This window comes from Nilaparvata lugens, chromosome X (assembly GCF_014356525.2).
Source record: "Nilaparvata lugens isolate BPH chromosome X, ASM1435652v1, whole genome shotgun sequence".
Lineage (NCBI taxonomy): Eukaryota > Metazoa > Arthropoda > Insecta > Hemiptera > Delphacidae > Nilaparvata > Nilaparvata lugens.
In genome coordinates, this window is record NC_052518.1 from 102,855,549 (window position 1) to 102,881,997 (window position 26,449).

General features: G+C 34.5%; 2 protein-coding genes across 8 annotated transcripts in view; one reads left to right on the forward strand and one right to left on the reverse strand.

Moving 5' to 3' along the window:
- Nucleotides 1–26,449, reverse strand: part of LOC111046306 (ankyrin repeat, SAM and basic leucine zipper domain-containing protein 1) — a 118,266-nt gene that overhangs the window by 47,534 nt on the left and 44,283 nt on the right. For 3 of the 5 annotated variants that reach the window (XM_039442884.1, XM_039442885.1, XM_039442888.1), the window contains 3 exons: nt 14,195–14,329; nt 5,369–5,523; nt 2,961–3,110 (listed from right to left, as the gene is read on the reverse strand). In XM_039442884.1, coding sequence (XP_039298818.1) covers nt 2,961–3,110; nt 5,369–5,523; nt 14,195–14,329 — 440 coding nt within the window. The remainder of the gene's footprint in view (nt 1–2,960; nt 3,111–5,368; nt 5,524–14,194; nt 14,330–26,449) is intronic. The other 2 variants (XM_039442886.1, XM_039442887.1) reach the window with 1 other exon arrangement.
- The window catches only part of LOC111046310 (solute carrier family 41 member 1), a 179,392-nt gene that overhangs the window by 31,215 nt on the left and 121,728 nt on the right, over nt 1–26,449 (forward strand). For 2 of the 3 annotated variants that reach the window (XM_039442880.1, XM_039442878.1), the window contains exon 2: nt 24,517–24,606. The exons of the other annotated variant lie outside the window; for it this stretch is intronic. In XM_039442880.1, coding sequence (XP_039298814.1) covers nt 24,517–24,606 — 90 coding nt within the window. The remainder of the gene's footprint in view (nt 1–24,516; nt 24,607–26,449) is intronic. 3 annotated transcript variants of the gene reach the window in all.

Here is a 26,449-nt window from a genome sequence, read left to right on the forward strand (position 1 = left end):
ACACACACACACACCACACACACACACACACACAACACACACACACACACACACACACCACACACACACACACACACACACACACACACACACACACACACACACGTATAGAAATTTAGAAATTTGGTACCTTAATTTTTTTCGGAAAGCAATACTTTCCTTACCTATGGTAATAGGGCAAGGAAAGTAAAAATAAATTTCACGTTTAGAATAGTTTATTTTGTTAGTATTGAAATATTTTGTAGTGTTGCAATATTGAAAACTGTAATAAATGTTTTACATCTTCAGTTTGAAAGGAATATAATCTATCTATGCATTTGATTCATCATATATACTTATAAATAAACCATGAACTAACTGTCATACTCTCATAAAGAATTTTATTGTTATGTTTAATTCTTTCAATTAATTTTTTAGTTACTATGGTGAGGTACACGTTACAATAGCAGTTGAGAAAGATAGGGGAAAAGCGTTGTCGATTCTCTGCCTCGCCACTGCTTTCTATAGAGGATAACTCTGTGGGTAGATGACACAAGCTATCAGCTTTGCACTATTTGCACTTATCAAGTCATAATAAGTATAAACTTTTCAGGAGAGCAATTAGAAAGTTTGGCATAGATGCAAAAATTAGCTATCATATTTTTTCTTACCCATTTTACACTAATACCTGTATAATCATCTGATCTTTGACTATTTAAATATAATATTACTGATACCGGTATATCTGATGAAACATCGACTTGATATTCCTATTTTTGTTTAAAATAATCAAATTAATTTTATTCGTCGGGAAAAATATGTTTCAATGATTGAATAATACATTTTCATGATTGAGGTAAACCAATTAAATATTTCACATTGTTAAAAATGATCTGGCAACGTTGCGGAGCCAGAAAAGGATGGCGCTATCGGCTTTTTTGAATGATAGACAACGATATCAACACCAATATTAATTAAATGCTTCCATTATAACGTGGTCTCCACTATATAAACACGATTTTTCTCCAGCCCTCTCTTTTCTCCTCTTCTTCCATCCTCTTCTCTCTTGTTATATCTTCTCCTCTATTCTTCTCTCGTCTCCTCTACCACCCCTTCCAAATCAATTATTGTTGTATTTATTTAACTATTTTCTATTCCAATTCTTTCTCCACTCAATAATTTTAATTCACTTTTTCATGTATTTAAACACGAAATACAAAGCATGTGTTATGTGTTAATACAAAGCAGCTCTGAATGAATCAAGAAACCATCACCTTCAATTATAATTATTCAATTACTTATCGATTTAATCCAAGAAAGATTTTCTGCGACTTTTTTCAACATAGTAATATATCAATGTTGTGCATATTTAAAGATTCATTTTGATGAGATTTAATATCTGAGTGGTGGATAGATAGAAGCAAATTGGAAAATTGGGAGAAAGTATGCTACTCAGTTACGGAAATACAGCGATTGAATGCTTTGCGCTAATTACTCATTTATCACAACTCTATCACAGTATGGATATCTAAATATCTAGTTCACAGTTCTGAAATATCATTTCAAGCCTCATAATCAACAATTCTATGAATTGATCAAGAAAAGAGAAGAGATATACGGTCCAATTTTTGGATCAACAAACGTGAAAAATGTTATAATACTATCAATACTTTACGACGTTCAATAAGTTATTACAACAGTAGAAAGCACAATCAATTTTTATTATGTGATGAATTATATTACTGATACCTACTTATGATAAAGTTCTTCCATGATACATCGAAATATGAACAACTAGTAGGTAACCCGTGCTTCGCAAGGGTCTATTTTAAAACTGCAAAATGGAAACTTGGCGTAATAAAAAATCGAAATTTGAAAATAGGCCTATAACCATCCTCGGTTAATGAAGAATCTATATGCAAAATTTCAAATTAATCAGTTGAGTATATTTCAGACGTGATGATGCGTCAAACATAATTCCCTATTCCTTACGTGTATAAGCCAGTTCTTTCCTTTATTATAGTATAGAAAACTGAAGAATACATAATACTTGGAAACCTCACAGAATCATATTGATTTTTCCAATACATCAATAAATTTTAGTTTGATTAGGATCCTCCTCAATTTGAATCAGGCAGCCTTTTGTTTTCCCAATTCCAAACAAAATACATAAAATACTCGTTTCACTGGGAATTCGTGTCTGATAGTACATTATAACTGAAGAATATAAATTATTACTTATTTTATTGTGATCTATTCATGTTTTTCTTATGAAATTCAATTATAGGCCTACAGCATGAAGACTATGTCCAATTCATTTGTACTGGTGGCAAAATTTTACATTAAAAATAATTATTTTATAAAATCCAAGTTCAATAGTAATGAAAACAAATTCCTTCAAAAAATAATTGATAATAATACGTTTCGAGGGAAAAAATTAAGAACAAAAAAAATGGGAAGCATCAGGGATTCGAACCGAGGAACCGACGCTCCGTAAGAAAGCGTTTTACCGCTGCGCTACATAGACGTTCGTAAATGGTAGTTTTATAACCTCCTCATAAAGAGACACACTTTGGGCTATGGAACTTCATGTAGCCTACGGTAGCATAGATGAATTTGAACATTAATTCTGAAAAATCTAGAAGGGAAATTGAAATTTGGGCTTCCAGGTGCACGAGATTGATATTTTTAGAATCTATGTTCAAAATTTGGAGATCTAAATCATTCCCGTTTTTCCGGTATGCAATCCACAATTTGACATGTTTTGATGCGAACAAACGAACAAACGAACACACGAACAAACACAATCCTACTCTCTCTTATTATATAGATAAAGCGATTGCACTCATAAACTATAGCCGCAGTAAGATTTTTTAGGATGGTGGATTACATGAAACTCAATTTTAAGCATTGTTAAGAAGCGATTGTTAAAGTTTTGGCAAAGAGCTCTATGAATGACAGTAAGCCTTTCTTCACCTTACCTATATGGCGTGTTCCAGGGAAGAATTTCTTTTCCTTTTTCTGGAACGTAAACGCAGTTCGAGTTTTGATCCTTAGTTAGTTGTCTCTTTTTAAAATGCTTTGACCGTACCTCTTTCATGGAACCTACTAGTCTAACATTTTTCTCGTACCTGATAATAAGCAAAAACATTAAATTAAACCCCGGCTGTTTTAGAATGCCACTCAGGTCAAACAATTATAATAGCAATGAAGCTGAGAAAGATTTAGCAAAATATTCAATGAATTTAGAAATTTGGCGTCTTTCACTTATATTCTCGTATGCACTCATATATTCAGAATTGATTAATCTGAATTGAGAGAGATTCAGCGAAATATTTTTTAGATTCAGCATCTTGGCAACTCCTACGTCTATTATCTAATATGCACACATATTAGAAGCTTGATAAAATTTCCACTATTCCCAGCAAAAATCCTCATCTATTTCTCTCAGGAACAGTTTCGTTTTTCATGAACCTCACATATCATACTGTCTTCTTTTGAATAATCTTACATAAGATTTTCATAGGAGTGGTTGATCTTATAAAACTATTCTTGTTGTTCGAGTCGTGGGAAGAAATTCATTTATTCATTTTGTATTAATTTTCATTAGTTAGTTTATCATATTATATCGATATTCATTCGTTCATTCATTTATTCTATATTGTACAAAACACTATTCTAAAACTGTTTCCCACTCTATCTGGATTGAAGGCTGTGGAACTCACACCTTACAACTCATCTCAAAACTCACAGACTATATCTGAAACTCACAACTCACAACTCACAACTCACAACTCACAACTCACAACTCACAACTCGCAACTCACAACTCACAACTCACAACTCACAACTCGAAACTCACAACTCACAACTCACAACTCACAACTCACAACTCACAACTCACAACTCACAACTCACAACTCACAACTCGCTACTCACAACTCGCAACTCACAACTCGCTACTCACAACTCACAACTCACAACTCACAACTCACAACTCGTAACTCACAACTCACAACTCATAACTTACAACTCGCAACTCACAACTCACAACTCACAACTCACAACTCACAACTCATAACTTACAAGTCGCAACTCACAACTTACAACTCACAACTCACAACTCACATCTCACATCTCACAACTCACAACTCACAACTCACAACTCACAACTCACAACTCACAACTCACAACTCACAACTCACAACTCGCAACTCACAACTCACAACTCACAACTCACAACTCGCAACTCACAACTCACAACTCGCAACTCACAACTCACAACTCACAACTCACAACTCACAACTCACAACTCACAACTCACAACTCACAACTCACAACTTACAGCTCACGTATTACTCATATTTACGGCACAAATTTCTAATATCCGTAAATCATAAACTATTATTTCTTTCATTGTTCTTCAATTTTCTCACTCTACTCCATTCAATCACTTTTTCAAAGTTCATAATCAGAAGCATTTCAGACTGTATTATCACCAAACTGAATGATTTTAAACATACATTATAATTTATTCTTGATCATTAGTGCCTATTGGATGATTGCATAGACACTTTGAGGTGAATTACTTCCTTTAAAGAGAAATATGATATATTAATTTAGTCCTTTCCCTGTACAATGGAAATACTTTTGAAAATCCACCCTAAAAGATTCTTGTTCAAGTACCTATACTGTGTAGGGGATGAGGAGAGTATATGTTTATTCAGAATAGATATTCTCACAACCAAGATAAGAGTTCCCCTGCCTCCAAGTTTTGGAATTCTAAACAATAATTTGCTATTGTATCAAATGTTTTCCTATCTAATTCTCAGTTTAATATTGATATACATTCAACATTATTTTTAAATCAAACTTCCATGAACCTAGAAATCTGATCTGATGAAATTCACACAGACCATCATATATCAGACTATCTATCCATTCATACTAATTAAGCATTTTCGAACATTCTTATTAATAATATTTAAAATTATGTTTTTTTTCATTTAAAAATAATGTTGAATGTATATCAATTGAACTGTTCAATTGATATATATTCAACATTATTTTTAAATAAACATTTCATAACCCTGGAAATCTGATCTGATGAAATTCACACAGACTATCTATCCATTTATACTAATTAAGCATTTTCGAACATTCTTATTAAATATTTAAAACGCTCGATGCAATTCTGTTTTCTATCGTTTTAAGCACCTTTTCTAGATATGCAGTTATGTTTTTGAAGGCTATCATCACAAATATCTAAGTTATCAATTACTGCAATCCTGGATTTGAAAGCATTCCTAAAAAAATTTTCAACACTGCATTCCAAGGTTTGGTTTATACAGGTTTATCAATTGCAAAATAGAATAGTGTTATCAATTACCTCTCATCGAATATATTATTCATTTCGTTCAAATCGAATAGTAAGTCATTACTCATCATCGACTGGTATTTCATGAGGCTGCCTTCTTTCGAGCTGTCATCCTTCAAGTCAGGACTGGTTTTCAAATTGGGCTTATTCTGGAATATGTTCAGTATCTGAAAAAAACAGCATCGAAAATCAAAAATTTCAAATTTATTTTTCAAATTGAAAACAATAGGATGATTTTTTCGCCACACTGCACAGAAAGCAGCTGTTTTCCAGTCCCTACGTAGATCTGAAAGACATTGTTTGCAGACGACTCTCGTCTGACGTCAGAACAGGTTTCTTTCCGGCTAAGGCCGGAAAGAGTACCCTTTCCGGCCGCTTTTTGAAAATGTGTTTGGACAACTGTGCCATATGGTGCATTGTGTTCAGGAGGGTGAGATCGGAAATTTCCACCCCACTTTGAGTACCCTACGACGTCTGGTTCTTGAGATATGAGACATCAAAGTTTCCCCCCCCCTCTCATAAAACATTCTTATTCAATTTATTATTCTTATATAGCTGATGCCAGAAAGTTAGGTGGCTTCGTGGGTCACATGGTGTAACCTACTCACAGCTGATGCAATGCATCTATTATTGTCTCTTTTGATTTAAAAATAATCACCTAAGCCAAGCTAGATGACAACTCTACTTGACAAGATCAGCTGTTGGAATGCACAAGAGACCCGCAAAACCGCCTAACCTTTTGGCGTCAGCTATACCTGTAGTGTGGCGAAAAATATCGTACGCGACTCTCTCAGAAAGGTGTCTATGGTATTCGGATAACATATTCCCGGGCTCGGCAAGCCTCGCCCGGGAAACTATCCTCATACCGTAAACACTAACTTTCTGGGCTTGTAGCGTAATATACTATTAAATGAAAGTTAAGTAGTCAATACACACTAAGATTCTAGTCAACACATATATTTTTCAACTGAAAGTGAAAAACACGTCTTCAATCTGACAATCAAACTTTAAATTTAAGACGTTTTCAATCTGACAGAGTTTGACAGTTAACCCAAATGGAACCATCATGGATAGGACTCTACAATACATGGCATACACAGATGATGACAATGTGGTCCTGCTAACAAGAAATAAAAGAGCCCTACAGGAAGGATTTGACCAACTTAAGACTGGATCTGAGCAAACAGGTCTCAAAATTAATAATAATAAGACAAAATATATGCACAATAGTAGAAAAAATACCCAAGGGATGAAAGACGTTTTGTGTTTGGAGACAGTACTTTTGAGAAGGTTGAGGAATTCAAATATCTGGGAGCTGTAATAACACAAAAAAACGAAGTCCCAATAGATATCAAAGCTAAAATATCAGCTGGGAATAGATGTTATTATGCTTTTAAAACTTTTATCAATTCCCGACTTATCTCAAGAAGGCTAGAAGTGCAAGTTTACAACACTGTCATAAGACCAGCCGTACTATATGGTGCAGAAACCTGGGTACTTGCTCAGAGGGACGAGACCATACTCAATGGGCGATATGAATAAAGTTGAGCATTTGCTTATACTTCTAAAATATGGAGCATTTGCTTCATTTTCTATGAATAAACGTGAGCAAAACCTTTTGCTCATGCTCATCAAAAAAATAGTTTGAGCATTTGCTCAAAAGTAAAAGCTTTTGCTCAAAATTGTATGAATAAACTAGAGCATTTGCTCAACTTTTGAAGCAAATGCTTCAAAAAAGGTGAGTCTAGTCTGGAGCAGCTTATCACCTTTTGCTCATTGTAAAATGGCTCAACTAATTCGTATGAGGAAGAAGAAACTATACCAGATACGATCACAACCAATAGTTGAGAACTATAAAACTCTTTTCAGATTCAACCATGATATATATCAACATTATCCCTACAAAAGAATAAATACAAAAGATATTACCTGTTATAAAGATAGCCATCACAAAATAGGAAATAGGCATTTAAGAAGATGAGAGTGTAGACAATTATAAGAAGGCTATTGATATCATAAGATAATGCTGAAGATTATTATAGAAATGCCATTTTTTCACGCTATTATTTCAAAATTCTAAACTCAACTAACCTAAAATTCTATTCATAAATAGAAAACAGAGCAGACGACGCAAACACAAGCGGTGCACCCTACTTGCATATTTAGCGCTTCCGTGAGCTATAAAAACAAAGTAAGGCTACAAAAGCGAATAAGCTGATGAAAAATCCTTGAAGTACGTGAGGATTTGCTCCAGAGTTCAGGAGCATAAGGTAAGAGTATAAGGTGAAGCTTATTCATATAAAAATGAGCAAATGCTTTTGCTTCTACCTTTTGCTCATGAGCAAAACCTTATGCTCCATGCTCTTGCTCATGAGCATTTGCTCTGGTTTTATTCATATGGGCCAATGTATGGGAAAGAAAGATCCTCCGAAAAATCTACGGACCCACCTATAGTGATGGAGAGTGGAGGATCCGCACTAACCAAGAGTTGCGAGAGCTCTACAACAACCCAGACATTGCAGTTGAAATAAAATTGAGACGTCTAGGTTGGTTAGGACATGTGGAGCGCATGGATGACTCAAGGAGCGCAAAGAAAGTCCACAGAATGAATTCTGGAGAAAGATGACTGAGGGGAAGACCAAGAATGCGTTGGATTGACGACATGGAGAATGACTTGAGGCAGATGGGTATCAGAGGAAGGAGAAGGAAAGCTCAAAATCGAGACGAATGGAAAGGCATATTGCGGGAGGCCAAGACCCTCAATGGGTTGTAGAGCCGAGAAGTAACAATCTGACAAGACCAGCAAAACCTGAATATGTTCAGTATCTGAAAAAATCAGATTGGAAAATGTTTTTGAGAGAAATACAATTTCATTCGTGATATGAAAGGGAGTACACATCAAGGTGAAATTTGAAATTATTGTTCATTTTTCGAAATGTGTTGTAACCATTTCCCTGTTATACATACAGATGGGGCCAAAAAGAATTTATACACTAATGACAATGAAAATCAAAAGTTTCAAAATTATTTATCAAATTGAAAACAATATAACAGATGAATAAAATGTATGATTTATGAATAATAGATTAGTAGTGAATACACACTAAGATTCTAGTCAACACATATATTTTTTAACTGAAAGTAAAAAACACGTCTTCAATCTGACAATCAATCTAAATTAACACGTCTTCAATCTGACAAGACCAGCAAAACCTGAATATGTTCAGTATCTGAAAAAATCACCTTGGAAAATGTTTTTGAGAGATATACAATTTAATTTAGTGATATGGAAGGAAGTACAAACCAAGGTGAAATTTGAAATTATTGATCATTTTTCGAAATGTGTTGTAACCATTTCCCTCTTATACATACAGATGGGACCAAAAAAATGTATACACTTATGACAATGAACGTAAAGAGAACAAAATAACATACAGTTATGAATCCTACTCTGTATTTTGGTACCATGGTTAGTCAAAGATAGTGTGATATGAGTAGCCCAAATGTATTTACTTTAAGACCGTCTTAGGGCCGGTTTCCGAGCTTGGGATTTAGCTAAGTTCTAGACTTTAACAGCTGGAGTCAGAAAATTAGCTTCCCAAAACGGGGCGTAGTCGCAGTTTTTATAACAGTAGTCGCAGTTTTTATAACAGTAGTCGCAGTTTTTATAACAGTAGTCGCAGTTTTTATAACAGTAGTCGCAGTTTTTATAACAGTAGTCGCAGTTTTTATAACAGTAGTCGCAGTTTTTATTTTCTCATCTCTATAATATTGGAAACGTTTTTCCTTGACGAAATTAAACATTTCTAAATAATTCAGAATAGCTGAAACTTTACACTATTTTCTCTTTATTTCATTTTGTGTTTAATTTTCTAGTTTTTTGAAATTTAATTCAAACGTGACTATGACAATGACTGTGACTACGCCCCGTTTCGGAAAGCCAATTTTCTGACTCCAGCTGTTTAAAGTCTAAGGACTTAGCCAAATCCGGAGATCGGAAACCGGCCCTTGGAGTTTAAGGCCGATTCAGACATCTGTAGTGTTATTGGACGATGATAGATGTCAGTTTGTCGTGTATCAAGAAATTCGTAACTGCAATAACAAATCCTTATCTCCTCAAAAAGTAATATGTTTTGTTTATGCCACTGAGTTGGGAGATTGTACAAGTTAAGCGTAAAAATTAAAAAGCTTGTTTCAACTCAAGCCTTCTTTTGAGCTATGTTATTTGTTACAACTAGGTAATGATAAATGAATAAATAAATAATCATTTTATTTGTTCAAGAGCCTTGGCTCATACAAATTGGTTGTACATTTTCAATTCAAAAGTAACAATGGAAAAGTAATACTTTAACAAACATAAATCCTCGAAATAAATAACAAATTACAAAAATGAATCTTATAAGATGAATAATATTTAAGTTAACAGATGTCGACTAGATAGTTTGGATATTTCAACTTATGCAAATAGAACAATAAATTCTCGAAATAAATCAACAGTAACAACATAGCGACAATTAATCATACATGATACATAATCTTTAATATCAACAGATGTAGACTAGATAATATGAATATTTTAACACATACAACCATAAAAGAAGGTAAATCCTGTAAAAATAATTCCCTTTTAATCCTGTGATCTCCCTAAATACCTTAGCCTGTTGCTTCTAAAATATAGTTACGCAATCTCAAAGCGTTCATCATGAATTTGTAAATGTCTCTAATTTTATTTAAGGAAATATTTGAAAGGAGAACCATTACTCTATCGTCGTGTTCAACAATATTATTCGTATACTCTGACAAGAACTTGTGCCTCAAATCAGAATACATAGGGCACCTGACTAGAAAATGAGCTGGTGTTTCCTCCTCTCGCATATTGCAGATTGGACAGTGCCTGTCACAAGCTATGTAATAGTATATTTCGCACCTAGGGCCGAAAATGAGACTTTTCTGGCTCGAAATCGGTTTTCAAGTCCGAGGCCGTAGGCCGAGGACTAGAAATGATTGAGAGCCGGAAAAACATTTTTGCCCGTGGTGCGAACGTTATTTTTCGCCACACAGAAAAATAAACAATAAATATATATGAGAATAATAATTGTCTATTATAAGCACTTCCGAAAGCAAAAGTGGAAGGTCATAGGTCTAGCAAATCTGAGGTAATCTGAATATCAAGAACTTGTCCAAGTATTTTTATTTTTTATTCTGATTTGTCTAAATAACCTAAAAGATTATGTTCAATTATGTAAGAGGTTGAGTTTATACTTTTTATTCTTCCAAATGACAATAAGATGATATTATTATAAATGTTTTAATTATTGAATGATAAACACAAATAATGAAAAGTTTTTGATCAGCTGTTTTAGCACACTTGAAATTTGGCCAATCTGATGTCAACGGAAGTTTAGGTTAGAAGTTCTATCCTACTCTTAAAATCGAATTATTTGAATAGTTTATAATATATATCTTATCTGTATTTATTCATCCAAATAAAATGATAGTATCTTATTGCAAAACTTTATTCAATTCTAGAAGCATAAACTGATTCCGTTTCATAAACTATTTTGTAAAGACGTTCACATCAAATCAGAATCAGCTGACTTCAAGGTTATTTTACAGCCTAGGGCTGTAAAATTCTACCGGCCTGGTCAGAAAACAATCACTTTCGGCCTCCAATGCACGTAAACCAGCTCATTACATCCAAGTGGGGCGAAAACTCCTTCTTCCTTAAAATACAGATAAGACCCGCTTACAGTTGCTTACAGTTTCGCATCTCACCCAAAAAAACACCGATTTTAAGCTAAGCTGTTCGCCCAAAACAAAGTTTGGATTAATCATCTTATAAAAAATCATCATTATCAGAGACAATCTACAACATCATGAAGAAGTGAAACATGAAAGTGATAGAATTCAATTGATAGGTGTAGCAGTTCAAGCAGTAAATTATAACTTTGTTGTTGCAGCTATTTACTGTCCTCCCAGATATTCCATCAGAAGAGAGGAGTATTCGACATTGCTTGATATGTTAGGAGAAAAATTCATTCTTGGTGGTGATTTCAATGCAAAGCACGTGCATTGGGGATCGCGCTTAACAACTCACAAGGGAAGACAGCTCTTCGAAGCAATGAAGAGATGAGGTGTGAAGCTCTTCAACTGGTAACCAACCTACTGGCCCACCGATACGAGGAAATCCCAGATCTCATAGATTTCTTCCTGACAAAAAATATATCAGTTAATTATTTGCATTTAGAGGATAGTTTCGACCTTATTCCGACCACTCACCCATCATTATGACTCTGAGTGATTCAATTCTACGGAAGGAAAATACTTGTCCAGCGTTAGCAATAGCCGCACTGATTGGGATGGCTTCCAACAGATGCTGGAGGAAAGAATAGAATTGAACTCACCTTAAGGAACGAAGAACATATTGATCGGGAGTTGGAGAAGTTTGTGACTGATATCCAACAGGCAGCATGGTGTAATACCCACAAATCAGAAGAAGAACTACTGGAAATAATTACCCTGCGGAAATCAGAGAATTGATTGTTGAAAAACGAAGAGCTAGAAGGAGATGGCAGCAATCACGTTCCCCCCAAGACAAAAGAGTTTTGAACAATTTAACTCAAGAACTAGGAGAGAGATTCAATGTATCAAGGAAGAATCAATTAATAGTTACTTGAGAAACTTGACAGCAGAATTCAGCACGGACTACTCACTCTGGAGGCAGCTAAAAAAATAAAACGAACCATTCAACAATCTCCTCCTCTCAGAAAGCAGGACAGACAAGGGCGAGGAGTAGTGATGAAAAGCACAGACATTTGCGGATCATCTTGTAAACGTTTTCCAGCCAATCAACTCAGGTGAAGACGAAACTTCAGAAGCGGATGAGAATATCTTACAGCCGAATTAAGAAATAATGCGTGTCACAGTAGAAGAAGTGAAAAGAGAAATAAGAAATCTGAATAACAAAAAAACCCCTGGATTGACATGATAACCGGCTCAGTCCTCAAACACCTACCAAGGAAAGCAATAGTGAAATTAACAAACATTTTGAATGCTTCTTTCAGACTAAAATTCGTACCAGGAATATGGAAAGTAGCAGAGGTTATAATGCTACTGAAGCCAGGTAAAGAGCCACATGAAGTATCATCATATAGGCCAATATCATTGTTACCGGTCCTATCCAAGTTGTTTGAAAGGATTTTACTTAGTAGGCTAAAACCAATAATTGAGAGACAGCACATAATTCCAATCACCAATTTGGCTTCAGAGTGAAACACTCAACAATAGATCAAGTGCATCGGATTATAAATGTAATAGAGAAGTGCTTAGAAGAGAAAAAATTTGTTCAGCAGCTTTTCTTGATATAGGGCAAGCTTTTGATAAAGTATGGCATGAAGGTCTCATTTTCAAGCTCAAAAAAGTGCTACCAAGCAATATACAGATATATTACAATCCTATCTCACTGACAGATACTTTAGGGTCAGGCATGAAAGTTCATATTCTGATTTGAAGGAATTAAAGCGGAGTTCCTCAAGGCAGTGTTCTGGGACCAGTTCTTTACCTACTCTATACCAGCGATATTCCCAGCCTTGATGAGAATACTACAGCAACATTTGCAGACGACACAGCCATATTATCAGTAGACAGTGATATACATATTGCAACAGAGAAACTACAGAGATCCATCAACAAAATTCAAGATTGGACTAGAAGGTGGAGAATGAAATTGAATGAAACAAAGTCGATTCACATCAATTTTACCAATAAGAAGGGCTTGCCCATACCAATAACTATCAACAACCAAGTTGTACCATATGCTAATGAAGCCAAGTATCTAGGTATGACCTTGGACGCAAAGCTTCGCTGGAAGGCCCATGTCAAGAAGAAGAGAGAAGAGCTTGGAATAAAATATAAGAAGCTGTATTGGCTGATCGGAAGAAACTTTGTCCTTTCAATCCGAAACAAAGTACTTCTGTACAAACAGATATTAAAGCCAGTATGGACGTATGGTATACAACTTTGGGGGTGTACCAAAGAAAGCAACATCAATATCATTCAACGTTTTCAAAACAAAGTGCTAAGGAACATTGTGGATGCTCCTTGGTATGTCAGGAACAGCGATCTTCATAGAGACCTTCACGTCGATCTGGTGTCCACCGAGATACAGAGGCATGCGGAGAGGCACGAGGGGCGACTGCACCAACATGACAACGTCGAGGCGATCCAGCTGCTAGACAATGGAGGGTTGGTGCGGAGGCTCAAAAGGAGGAAACCGTTTGAACTAGTGTAGTGCTTGTTCAAGTAGTGTCCAGTGAAAGAGCAGAGCAGTGATTGAGTGAATCTAGCTTCTATAGTGCAGTCAATAAGTGTACATATTAATTAAACAATAGCAGTAAGAGTTTCTAATGAGAAATTCACTGTTCAATTTTTCAAGTAGTAATTTAGGATAGAAAAAATTAGCTCATTAGTCTTTAGACTAGATGGCTATAGTATTGACCAATAGAAAAAAAAATCTTATAAAAAGGACTTGAAGTTGAATTAATTGCTTGTTGTATATCTGCAGCAAAGAGTGCTGTACTGTGCTCAAGAGCTATTTCCCACTTTATTTCTCCTAGCATTGTTAACAGATTCTCACAATGATCCCATACAATCGTGACTGGAGTCATAGAAAATTGATTTACCTAGTTTGACAGCTAGGTAATGTTAAAATGATGACAAAATTGGTATAGTTATTCCAGATTACGATCAATATAAATTATTACGTATTCTAACGCCATCATATAGGATATATCTATTCCATTTGAGCCCACTATAATAACTATTAGATTTCCACCTCACCTCGTCCAATCCTTTACTGAAAGCCAAATCTTTCGCTGTTTGTTTTCTTCTGTCTGTGATGTCAACCCTGGCTCCAGCTTCAACTAGAACTTCGACCACCTTCGATTTTCCCTGGTTCACTGCCCAGAAAAGCGCCTGGAAAAACAATTTTCCTCATATTAAGATATCATATAGAATGTGATATTATACAGAGTGGGTGAAAAGTCCGAGCACGGCTCAATATCTCACACACAAAGGTTGTTTGACGGTGGGTGTGATTGGGGATCCTACTCAAATTGAAAAATCTTCTTTACTATGAGTTCAAAAATCTGGTCCGCCATATGAATGCAGCTTTTTTTAAATAGGAAGGTGGTCATGCGATACATGATTTCGACACAAAATTTCAAGAAAAAATGAGTGGCGAAAACCGCATATCGATATCTCAAACCGTTCATAAGGTATTCACATTATTAATCAATATCATGCATATCAGAAATGAAATACATATTAAGTAGTATTGATTTAATAATGTGAATATCTTCTGAACGGTTTGAGATATCGATGTGCGGTTTCCACCATTCATTTTTTCTTGAAATTTCGTATCGAAATCATGTATCGCATGACCACCTTCCTGATTAATAAAATAAAGTTGCATTCAATATGGCGGATCCAAGATGGCGGACCAGATTTTTGAAGTCATAGTAAAGTAGTATTTTCAATTCGAGTAGGATCCCCAATCACACGCACCATCAAATCACCTTTGTGTATGAGATATTAAGCCGTTCTCGGACTTTTCACCCAACCTGTATAGAATCACTAGGCCTACTACTCTAGGTCATTTTGAAGAGTGTCAAAATTGTGATTGGACGAAACTGGTCGTGTGATCACAGAATATGAAGGCGAACTTTTTATTTTTTTATTTTATTCATTGCGGATGATTCCCACATGAGCTTTTTGCTTGTGCGTGGGTAATGGGAAGTGCGAGGGTGATTTATGAGATATGATCAAACGTCCATGCCTATTCGATGGGATTCGGCGGGACTCGAACCCGCGACTTGAGTAAAGAGTGAAGAGAACTCTTCCAGAATAACGATTGGGAGTGATTATACATGTGGCGAATCATCTGATATCAACAACCTGTTTTCAACTTGCATTAGATTGTTTATTACTTGTAACAGTTTAATATTTTTCACAGTTCAATTTTGTCATCCCAACATTAAAATCATTTAATCATTTATCTAGTTTTATTTAATCAATTTTAACATAGGATATCGACAAAATAAATTTCCTATATACATGACTAGCCGTCATGCTCGCTTCGCTCGCCATATCCGTCTAGCCGGGGGGCTCCGCCCCCTGGACCCTCGACTGGATCGTCCAAAAATAAGATCAGCGGACTCGCTTCGCTCGCCTGCATTTTTCATTATTGAGCATGCTTCATTCCACCAGAAAGTCAAAGTACTTCCTCGCTCGATTCAATCACCCAAACGCAAAAAAACGCTAATTTTGGGCGTATCTTTGGCGTTATTTCAAATTCCTTCTAACACAACATTATTACACCCCAGCTGAGATTCTGTAGTAAATTTGAACATTTACTGTTCATTTGTTCTCGATAAAGCTGAGAAAGCGCAAAAAACGCTGGAAAAACGCAGATTTTGGGCGTATCTTTGGCGTTATTTCAAATGTTATTCCTTCTACAACAACATTATTACACCCTAGCTGAGCTTCTGTACTAAATTTGAACAATTTCTGTTCATTTTTTCTCGATAAAGCTGAGAATACTCTGGAAAAACGCAGATTTTGGGCGTATCTTCGGACATTTTTCCAAATCCGTTCTTAGTACGCCTTTAAAGGGCCAACTGAACATACCTACCAAATTTGAACGTTTTTGGTCAGGTATATTTTTAGTTCTGCGAGTGAGTGAGTCAGTCAGTCAGTGAGTGAGTGCCATTTCGATTTTATATATATATATAAAACTACTGTATCAAGGAACCTCTTGAAAGTGAAGAATGTGATGGATGTAATGAGAATAGACTTTCAGTTTTCTTTTACATTGCCCTATATTATAAGCTTCTTGTACTCAATGAGGCACTAATGATTTTAACATAGGATCTCTACAAAATAAATTTCCTATATATATATATATATATATAATATATATATATATATATATATATATATATATATATAATATATATATATATATATATATATGATAAAACTGATCAAGGAACCTCGTAGAAATGAAGAATGTGATAGATGTAATGAGAATAGAATTGTAATTTTCTTCTACATTGCCCTATATTTATAAGCTTCTTGTACTCAATGAGACACTAATGACACTTGCAAATTGATAGAGTGGCCAATAGAACACACTTGAAAGAACAGGTAAACAATTATCATTTAATGTTAGGTAAACATGAATTTTAACAAACAAGTGTTCAATAAAATCGAATATAGCACACAACAGTGTAATCTCAATTTTGAAATAGAATGTCAATAATACGCAGCAGTCCTTGAGATTTATTTGAATCAAGTGGTTTGGAATTCGGAACAAACTCTGGTTTGAGTTTATTCGACTGTCATTGTTATCTTTCCGTTTTTGAAATAATATGTATTTATTATACATATGTTTAATAAATACATATGTCTCTATATGTCTCTGTATGAGACATATATATTGTCTTTTATGTCTATGTATTATATTTCCATATCAGATCATAAATTATGACTATGGTATGCTTCAAGTTTGTCAATGTATACAGTGAGATGAAGAATTTCAAGTGTTGGTTTATCCATCTCACTTCGTTATCATATTATTATCCATGACTTAACGTTTTCTGTCTCAGGGATTACACAACAAATTTCTCATACATATTTTATCCTTCTATTTATTCATTCACAACTACAGTCGAACCTCTCTATAACGAACCTCCACTTAACGAAATCATCTACACAACGAATTTTCATCTGGTCCCATGACATTTTTGAGTTTTGGCTACTTATTTACCTCTATTTAACGTATTTCGGACCTCTCAACAACAAAGTTTTCTCTTGACTTCAACATACAAAGTGTAGTGTGTATAGGAAGCAGACAGTTATTTTCAAGGAATTGTTTAGTTTCAGCAGAAAGGTCAATAGACTAGAAAGAGATATAGAAAAAGTTTTGAGATCAATATTGTAGGTAATTATGTAAACTTTAATTTTATATAAAATAGTGTAGGAAATAGAGGGTGAAACACAAGTCGGAAATTGAATGCAAGTTACTGGAAATTGAATTCCATGAACTTGTCGTTATTGTAGACCAGGCAGGTGAACAACTGGACTTCACCATTCTTGCTTTTGTCACACATTTCAATCCTTTAAACTGACTATGATGATGATAGCTGTGACGAACCTGAGGAGAAGAATCCGTCACATCAAAAAGTTCTAGAGGCTTTCAAAATTATCAGGCAAGGATTAAAACTGAAAAATAGTGTACCAGACATGTCTGACTGTTTAAATAGATGTGAGTCGTTTATCAAACATGATTTTTCTATTCAAATGCAAAATTGAGCCGAAAATTACTCACTTTTTCAAATATAAAACATTAAAAAAATAGGAAAGTTGAGTTATTATAGTATTTATAGTAAAGTTATTGACAAAATAACCGTATTTTGCGTTCCATCTAATAGTAGTGTAAAGAGTTGAAAAATATTGCTACAGAGTATGTACTTTGATTAAACTTTACTAATAGTACAAATCAAGCTTTCTGAAAATAAATTTGTGAGTTTACTTTCTTATTTCATTTTATAAATATTCAAAAAATATGTTTTTTATTCTAACCTGCATGAATTTTCAAATTTCCATATTAATATTGGCCTAATAGGTACCCTACCTACGTTCGCGATTATATGTTCTATGTACCATTTATTTACCGCCGTGATACGATATTATAAGATCCATAGGATCGTGGCAGTTTTCTTGACAGAACCTCTCAATAACGAATACCTCTCTGCAGCGAATTTTTTCTCGGGATAATCGACTTCGTTATACAGAGGTTCGACTGTATATGGGAGCATACGTTAAAATCTCAAAACTTTCTTCATGATCGAGAGAATTATTACAATGAACATAATACAAAGAAATAGATTTGATTGAGATAATATAAATATTAGAAGAGAACTATTCTATCTTAGTAAAGATAAAAAAATGTAATGAGAAACTAAGATATACTAAGATACTATAAACAAGATGAGAAACTAAGATATGAGAAATCTGGGACTAAGAATTGGGTGGATAACAACAGTGGTTGAGAATGAAAAGAAGTTATGTCACTGTATGTAAGATGCTGAGGTCTAGCGTAGGAAAAATAGGTTTTCCTACAGTTACGTTGAAAAGTGGCCATTGCTGCACTGATTACAGAACGCAAAGAATCACTTTTCCGCTCTAGTGCGGGAAAAATTTTTCTGCACTCCAGATTTGCAACATGGCAACGCAAAATACTTAGTAGGTTATATGGAGCAACAGTGCAGCAAAATCAAAATGAAGTTGGTAACAGTGACTGCTGTGGCTGCTATTGTGAGCAGAGGTGCAACGAAGCACAACGCGCTAATTATTAGTATTCATTATATATTATATCGAGGACAGCAACAGCACAGTGCCACCACAGCACACACCACACAGCCGCCTCGCCATTCAAACACTACTAAGTTATTTGATGGATTTCAGGCAATTTTACCCATAATTACCCACTTTTCATATTCAATGGTAACTGTAGGAAAAACTTAATGTGAAATACGTGCGCAAAGTTCCTCTGCTGCACTCAAGAAACCATTCCGCCCTCGCCTACGGCTCGGGCGTAAACGTTTCTTTCGGTGCAGCAAACTGTCACTTTGCGCACTAGTTGCACAAATAACTATTTCTATTATGAATGGATAAACATAAAGAACTAAATTCCATCCCCACCAACCTCCAATTTTTTTAAAAATTGTAATTTGGTTCCCACTCAACAAAAATAATAGAAGTATCAAATCAAATTTTGAATGAAATTTTGAGGCTACAGATAAGATAAGTGAGTTATGAATGTGATGTGATATAGCATACGATATGCTTGAAATTCGATCAGATACAAGAAGCAAGATCAGGCAAAAACTAGGTAAAAAATATCATTTTCTTAGCACAATAATTCACCAATGAATTTGAGTCACACTTGAGCATCATAGTGGCTCCTTTTAGAATTCAATGTGAACAAATTGAGGGTTGCTATCTCCAAAAACGTTGTACTAAAATTCTAGTTTAAACCATCAGCTTAGTTAGTTTAAATCATCATATATATATATATATATATATATATATATATATATATATATATATAATATATATATATATATATATATATATATATATAGATGATGTGTTCCATTTGATTCAGCTGATATTGAATCTATATATATATAAAAGCGAAATTGCACTCACTCACTAACTGACTGACTCACTCACTCACTCGCAGAACTAAAAATCTACCGGACCAAAAACGTTCAAATTTGGTAGGTATGTTCAGTTGGCCCTTTAGAGGCGCACTAAGAACGGATTTGGAAAAAAATCCAAATATACGCCCAAAATTTGCGTTTTTTAGCGTTTTCTCAACTTCATCGAGAAAAAATGAACAGAAAATGTTCAAATTTAGTATAGGAGTTAAGCTAGGGTGTGATAATGTTGTGTTAGAAGGAATTTGCAATAACGTCAAAGATACGCCCAAAATTAGCGTTTTTCCAGCGTTTTTTGCTTTTTCTCAGATTTATCGAGAACAAATGAACAGAAATTGTTTAAATTGAGTACAGAAGCTCAGCTAGGGTGTACTAATGTTGTGTTAGAAGAAATTTGCAACAACGTCAAAGATACGCCCAAAATTAGCATTTTTCCAGCGTTTTTTTTTTTTTTTTGCTTTTTCTCAGATTTATCGAGAGCAAATGAACATAAATTGTTCAAATTTAGTACAGAAGCTCAGCTAGGGTGTAATAATGTTGTGTTAGAATAATTTGCAATAACGTCAAAGATGCGCCCAAAACTAGCGTTTTTCCAGCGTTTTTTGCTTTTTCTCAGATTTATCGAGAGCAAATGAACAGAAATTGTTTAAATTTAGTACAAAAACTCAGCTAGGGTGTAATATAATGTTGTGTTTGAAGGAATTTGCAATAACGTCAAAGATACGCCCAAAATTAGCGTTTTTATTATTATTTTTTTTTTTTTTTGCTTTCTCAGCTTTATCGAGAACAAATGAACAGAAAATGTTCAAATTTAGTATAGGAGTTAAGCTAGGGTGTGTGATAATGTTGTGTTAGAAAGAATTTGCAATAACGTCAAAGATGCGCCCAAAATTAGCGTTTTTCCAGCGTTTTTTTTTTGCTTTTTCTCAGATTTATCGAGAACAAATGATCAGAAATTGTTTAAATTGAGTACAGAAGCTCAGCTAGGGTGTACTAATGTTGTGTTAGAAGAAATTTGCAATAACGTCATATATACGCCCAAAATTAGCGTTTTTCCAGCGTTTTTTTTTTTTTTTTTTGCTTTTTCTCAGATTTATCGAGAGCAAATGAACAGAAATTGTTTAAATTTAGTACAAAAGCTCAGCTAGGGTGTAATAATGTTGTGTTAGAAATAATTTGCAATAACGTCAAAGATGCGCCCAAAACTAGCGTTTTTCCAGCGTTTTTTGCTTTTTTCAGATTTATCGAGAGCAAATGACAGAAATTGTTTAAATTTAGTACAAAAACTCAGCTAGGGTGTAATATAATGTTGTGTTTGAAGAAATTTCCATCAACGTCAAAGATACGCCCAAAATTAGCATTTTTTTTTGCTTTCTCAGTTTTATTGAGAACAAATGAACAGACATTGTTCAAATTTACTACAGAAGCTCAGCTGGGGTGTAATAATGTTGTGTAAGAAGGAATTTGAAATACGCCCAAAATCAGCGTTTTTCCAACGTTTTTCTCAGTACTTTGACTTTCTGATGGAATGAAGCATGCTCAAATAAAAAATGCAGGCGAGCGAAGCTAGCCCGCTGATCTCATTTTTGGACGATCTAGTTGGGGGCCCAGGGGGCGGAGCCCCCTGGCTAGACGGATATGACGAACGAAGCGAGCCTGACGGCTAGTAATAAATAAATCCATGAACTGGTTAAACTAACTTTGGAGGAAACTACTAAATTGTATATTCCCGTATAAAATATTTGAGAGGAAGTCGATTGAAGGATAAAAGATTAAGGATGAATAGTCAGGTGGATTGAATAGAATGTAGCAATATTTGTAGTTCCAAGAATTTTTAAGCAAATTCTATGATTCGAGTCAACTGCATAATCTTATTTGTATAGCTAGAACTAGTAACTAATAACTAGTCCGAGATTCTAGATTTAATTCAATTGACCCATTCATTCTGCCTTAAAATTGATAGCTTATCAGTATACTAACGAACTGAGACACTTTGAATAAAGATATCGCTGATGTGTCAATAATTGAGTTATTAATTTAGATCCCTTAAGGGATCTGATGTGTCAATTGAATTATCAATTTAGATCCCTGATTTTGAGGTTGGTTCTCCGTGACAATCAGCTGTGAATTTTTTGTCTATGCAGCTTTAATATAATAAGATATAACATGAACTTGTTTTATCTTGTTGAAAATCATTGGTATCATTCAAAAGGTATCAAATTTATCAATCAAATTATTAATTTAGATTTAACACCCAACTTGTTTTATCTTGTTGAAAGTTATTCGTATCATTCTAATGGATTTGGAATAAAGCTTTGGCATGGAATGAAATAATGAAAAATGATATTTACAAGCACGGTTGTCTGGCTAAATGCATCACTAAAATTCCTCACTTTTCTCGTCTTATCTACAAGAAAGATAAAATTCTTCTTCCCCACTTTTAATAAGTTTCCAAACACTTTTTTCTTTTCTGGAATTTCGTATAGTACGCTTTGTAAATGCATGATGCTTCTCTACTCTATACTCTATCACTGCATAGTATCTCTCTCTCTTTCTTTCCTTCAGGAACTATGGTGGTTGGTTCTTCATTCGGTTTAAGAGTATACTGCTCTCTCCTTTCAAGCTTTGCAACTGCTTTGGACGTCTTTCAAAATGGTGAGTAGCTTAATGTTGTGTTAGAAGAAATTTGCAATAACGTCATATATACGCCCAAAATTAGCGTTTTTCCAGCGTTTTTTTTTTTTTTTTTTGCTTTTTCTCAGATTTATCGAGAGCAAATGAACAGAAATTGTTTAAATTTAGTACAAAAGCTCAGCTAGGGTGTAATAATGTTGTGTTAGAAATAATTTGCAATAACGTCAAAGATGCGCCCAAAACTAGCGTTTTTCCAGCGTTTTTTGCTTTTTTCAGATTTATCGAGAGCAAATGACAGAAATTGTTTAAATTTAGTACAAAAACTCAGCTAGGGTGTAATATAATGTTGTGTTTGAAGGAATTTGCAATAACGTCAAAGATACGCCCAAAATTAGCGTTTTTTTATTATTTTTTTTTTTTTTTTTGCTTTCTCAGCTTTATCGAGAACAAATGACAGAAATTGTTCAAATTTACTACAGAAGCTCAGCTGGGGTGTAATAATGTTGTGTAAGAAGGATTTTGAAATAATGCCAAAGATACGCACAAAATCAGCGTTTTTCCAACGTTTTTCAGTACTTTGACTTTCTGATGGAATGAAGCATGCTCAAATAAAAAATGCAGGCGAGCGAAGCTAGCCCGCTGATCTCATTTTTGGACGATCTAGTTGGGGGCCAAGGGGCGGAGCCCCCTGGATAGACGGATATGGCGAGCGAAGCGAGCCTGACGGTTAGTAATAAATAAATCCATGAACTGGTTAAACTAACTTTGGAGGAAACTACTAAATTGTATATTCCCGTATAAAATATTTGAGAGGAAGTCGATTGAAGGATAAAAGATTAAGGATGAATAGTCAGGTGGATTGAATAGAATGTAGCAATATTTGTAGTTCCAAGAATTTTTAAGCAAATTCTATGATTCGAGTCAACTGCATAATCTTATTTGTATAGCTAGAACTAGTAACTAATAACTAGTCCGAGATTCTAGATTTAATTCAATTGACCCATTCATTCTGCCTTAAAATTGATAGCTTATCAGTATACTAACGAACTGAGACACTTTGAATGAAGATATCGCTGATGTGTCAATTGAATTATCAAATTTAGATTTAACTCCTAACTTGTTACTTTCCTAGCCCTATTACCATAGGTAAGGAAAATATTGCTTTCCAAAAAAATTTAAGGTACCCCAATTTCAAGTTTTCTATACGTTTCAAGGTCCCCTAAGTCCAAAAACATGATTTTTAGGTGTGTGTGTGTGTGTGTGTGTGTGTGTGTGTGTGTGTGTGTGTGTGTGTGTGTGTGTGTGTGTGTGTGTGTGTGTGTGTGTGTGTGCGTGTGTGTGTGTGTGTGTGTGTGTGTGTGTGTGTGTGTGTGCGTGTGTGTGAACACGATAACTCCATTCCTGATTAACCGATTGACTTGAAATTTTAAACTTAAGGTCCTTATACCATGAGGTTCCGACAATAAGAAATTCAAAAAAATTCAATTCAAAATGGCGGATAATGGCTAAAAAACCATGTTTTTCACGGTTTTCTCGAAAACTGCTCTAACGATTTTCGATTTTCTTCAAATTTATACCCTACATAGCTATTTATAAGCCCTATCAACTGACATGAGTCTCATTTCTGGGAAAATTGCAGGAGCTCCGTAATATTCCTGAGAAGAATGAATTTTGTTAAATGCATAATGTTATTCCCTAAATTATCGTCGTTAATGAGACTTATAGATCAATGAGCAAGGAAAGTTGTGTGAGTGTACCACACCAGATTTTTTATCTTGTCAATCATTGGTATCATTCAAAAGGTATCAAATGTGTCAATCAAATTATTAATCTAGATTTAACACCTAACTTGTTTTATCTTGTTAAAAATCATTGGTATCATTCAAAAGGTATCAAATGTATAAATCAAATTATTAATCTAGATTTAACACCTAACTTGTTTTATCTTGTTAAAAATCATTGGTATCATTCAAATTAACTGGGTGTAAAGCTTTGGCATGGAATGATATGAAAAATGGTATTACATGCACGGTTGTCTGGCTAAATGCATCACTAAAATTCCTCGGTTTTCTCGTCTTATCTACAAGAAAGATAAAATCCTTCTCCTTCCCCACTTTTAATCAGTTTCCATACACTTTTTTCTTTTCTGGAATTTCGTATAGTACGCTTTGTAAATGCATGATGCTTCTCTACTCTATACTCTATCACTGCATAGTATCTCTCTCTCTTTCTTTCCTTCAGGAACTATGGTGGTTGGTTCTTCATTCGGTTTAAGAGTATACTGCTCTCTCCTTTCAAGCTTTGCAACTGCTTTGGACGCCTATCAAAATGGTGAGTAGCTTCATGTTTATTGATATATTTGTATATATTCACGATTTGTATATCTATTTGTATATTATAGATTTGTATATCCAATCCTTCGTTATTTATTTCCAGTGTTTTAAACAGAAAATCGATGAGATCATGATTTTTCAACTAGAAAAATGTTAAATTAGGCGTGCTAGCTAGGCCTAGTAGCATAGAATACACAATCTATGTAAAGCTATACTCTGCTAGTAGTTTGAAGCGTATCAAATTTATACCGCTTTCGCTGCACCGGCTATGGGTTCAATTTGTTACGCATCTTAATTTTATGCACAAGTCATACACTAGGTGAGCAACATTTCAAATCAAAATCAAAAACTTTAAAACATTTCAATTACATAGATACAAAAAATAAATTCAAAAAATTACATCATAACTCGTGCAAGGGAAGAATCCTATGCGCAGGTGCGAGTCGCTTATATTACACGAAAAAATCGTAATTTACTGTCAAGAAAAACATTTGCAAAATTTAAAATGAAGAGCCAAGGAGTAAAAGAGATGAAGAAAAAGAAAGTACCAGAGAGGTGACAAAGAACGTACAGAGAGAGGTTGAGAAAGTGAGAGAGAGAGAGAGAGACAGACAGATTGATTGATTGGGTACTTCATTTATGTAGATTACAATATATACTGACTTATACACTTATATACAATAGCTTACAATACAGCAAAATTATAGATGAATTTACATAATATAGACTAAGAAAATTATTATTGAACTGTATATGTTATATGAAAAAAGCAATTTGTAATAACTATAGATAATTATATTGTTATGCATCTACATAAATTGGCGGAGCTTTGGACATATCAATGTCCATTCTTCGGAAGAATATTAAAAATATCCTCCCCACTAACTCTCTACCAAAAGAGAGAGAGAGAACGAGAGAGAAAAGTGGAATAGAAAAAATTTCAGGTGATTGTAACATTTGGTTCTTGATAAAGCTCAGGTTGATTGATTCCTGAACCACCTTCGTCAATAATTATGAGAATAAGGATCAATTCAGAATTGAATTAGAAATGTTTATGAATTCGATCAATCCACAAATAGACATCTGAAGTGTCTTCGTTAGAATATTTGTCTCAAATTCATATAATATAGCATAAAATATTTGTTTAATTTTTCATTCATGCTCGCCATAGCAAACCCTGCCAAAAAAAAGGGAATTTTCAGCTTAGCTTTTTCACGATTTACTCTCTTTCTAGTACACTAGTAAAATAGTTTTATCACATGGTGAGGTCCAGTGGTCCACGTTATAATGACAGTAGACGAGTGGCTTTATGATGGCTCAGATGCTGGCTTTATGATTCAGAGGCCCGGGTTCAAATCCCGGCCCGGGCAAGATATTTACCTCGGGCCACTACCGTGTTTCGAATGAACACGTTAAGCCGTCGGACCCGGCTGCCTAAAAAGCAGTCGTTAGATCATGCCAGAGGCCCTGAAATTGATCAGTTGCGACCTGAAAACTCTGACACCAGACCTGAGCCAGCCAGGTCATTCGATATTATTATTATTAAAATTCGTGTTGGTATCCTTGTCTATTCGACAAAGCAGATAGCGATGTTCTCTTCTAGCTCTGCAACGTTCGTTTTTAACAATGTCGAAATATGATTAATCTACAGAATATTTAATCTCAATTATTAAATTCATTATTTAATCATATATTCGTTTCCCTGTCGAATAAGAAATAATTGATTATTTTGAAAAATAATGAACAGTTAATATTACATCAGATATACCGGTATCAGCTATCCTCTATAGAAGGCAGTGGCAAGGCAGAGAATCGACAACCCTGTTCTATCTTTCTCCACT